The 1,429-nt window shown below is 35.1% G+C and overlaps 1 protein-coding gene across 1 annotated transcript in view; it reads right to left on the reverse strand.

The window, feature by feature from the left end:
• Window positions 1–1,429, reverse strand: part of LOC107083357 (G-protein coupled receptor 55-like) — a 4,410-nt gene continuing 2,981 nt past the window's right edge. The window contains exon 3 of the mRNA XM_015372501.1: window positions 1–1,278. Coding sequence (XP_015227987.1) covers window positions 1,072–1,278 — 207 coding nt within the window. The 3' untranslated portion in view covers window positions 1–1,071. The remainder of the gene's footprint in view (window positions 1,279–1,429) is intronic.

Consider the following 1,429-nt stretch of genomic DNA (forward strand, 5'->3'; position numbering starts at 1 on the left):
ATAATAGTTGCTGAGCAGAACGCCGTACGGCTGAATTGAAAGACAATACTGGTTTTGTTACAGTGATATACAAATCTTGCTTATTTAAAATTAAATGACAGTGACATAAAATACCCTTCAAGAACTTCAGTAATATAAAACATGAGTATGTTTTCCACTCTGACTCTCTGACTCGGAGCAGTTTGTGTAATTAACTGAACATATATAAACACAAACAGAACTTTATTTCAAAAGTCAAAAACATCAGAATATCTGTAACTCCTTAAACTACACTCTATCATTTAAGGCTCAGATTCACAGTTATTTGTTCTACAGATAAGTCATTTGACTTCAACCACTTGTAAAATACAAAAAAGCCAAAACAAAGATTCTAAAAATAAAAACAAGTAAAACTAACTTGTTTCAAATAAATGTGAAATACATGAATGCTTTCTAAGATCACGTTATTTATTTGTTGGTATTGGAATGTGTACAGATGCCTTTATCAGCCACCCTTTGTCTAATATTCATTTGTCCAGAAAGGGCTAAAATAACAAACAATAGCCTTAAAAAAATGTCGAATAAAATAGAAATGTTTAATATTTGAGAACAGGGATCTTTTGGTCTTCTATTTAAAGGAACACTTTACTTAACTCTTCTTTTTTTCTGTTTGACTCCTGATGTTCTGAATCAAAGCAACAAAGATCTGCAACTGTGCCAGATTTAAAATGAATCATACCACAAGTCAGTTTCTTATCATGGAGTCAGCAAGCTAAAGGTTCTCAACCATCTTAAAAAGCACCTTTCAAATTCTCCATCTGTAGTGGAAGGTTTCCTTTTTGCCGCCTATGTTTTGGTTACCAGTGCTCTTTGAGGTTAAAAATGCGTCACCTGGCTTGCTGCTCCAGCTCAGTGGTTAAATTTATCATCGTTCGCTGACCTGGTTCATTTCCCATTGTTCTAAGTTGCATGTTGTACTTTCTCAAAAGCAAGAGCTGCTTGCTCAGTCTGTTTTACTAACTTGCCAAAAAACAATGAATATGACCCCACTCTGTCGTATCCAAGTCACATCTTCAGCCTTTTGCTAAATGTTCAGACCTCTGAAGTGCTGGAATTGCCTCTTCTTTGGCTCAGTGTTCTCATCCTGAAGCTGTTTTTGGTGCTCCTCACCTCGTGAGCTACAAAGTAGTAGCAAAAAGCATCCAAGCAACAGGTGATGTTGGACAAACACATGGCCGTCTGTATGAACAAGCTCATACTTTGCTCGGTGTTGCAGTCCTTAATCACCTTCTGGTGAACCTAAATGTGCAGGGATTGGAAAAATCATCAAACCCAACTGGACCTTTTGGTATTTAATGTTTCTAAAGATATATATATGTATATATATATTTATACAAAACTATATATAATATATCATCTGAGAAAATAGAAGGAAATAGTTCATTGATTT

Source organism: Cyprinodon variegatus, unplaced genomic scaffold (genome assembly GCF_000732505.1).
Source record: "Cyprinodon variegatus isolate N-32 unplaced genomic scaffold, C_variegatus-1.0 Scaffold73, whole genome shotgun sequence".
NCBI lineage: Eukaryota > Metazoa > Chordata > Actinopteri > Cyprinodontiformes > Cyprinodontidae > Cyprinodon > Cyprinodon variegatus.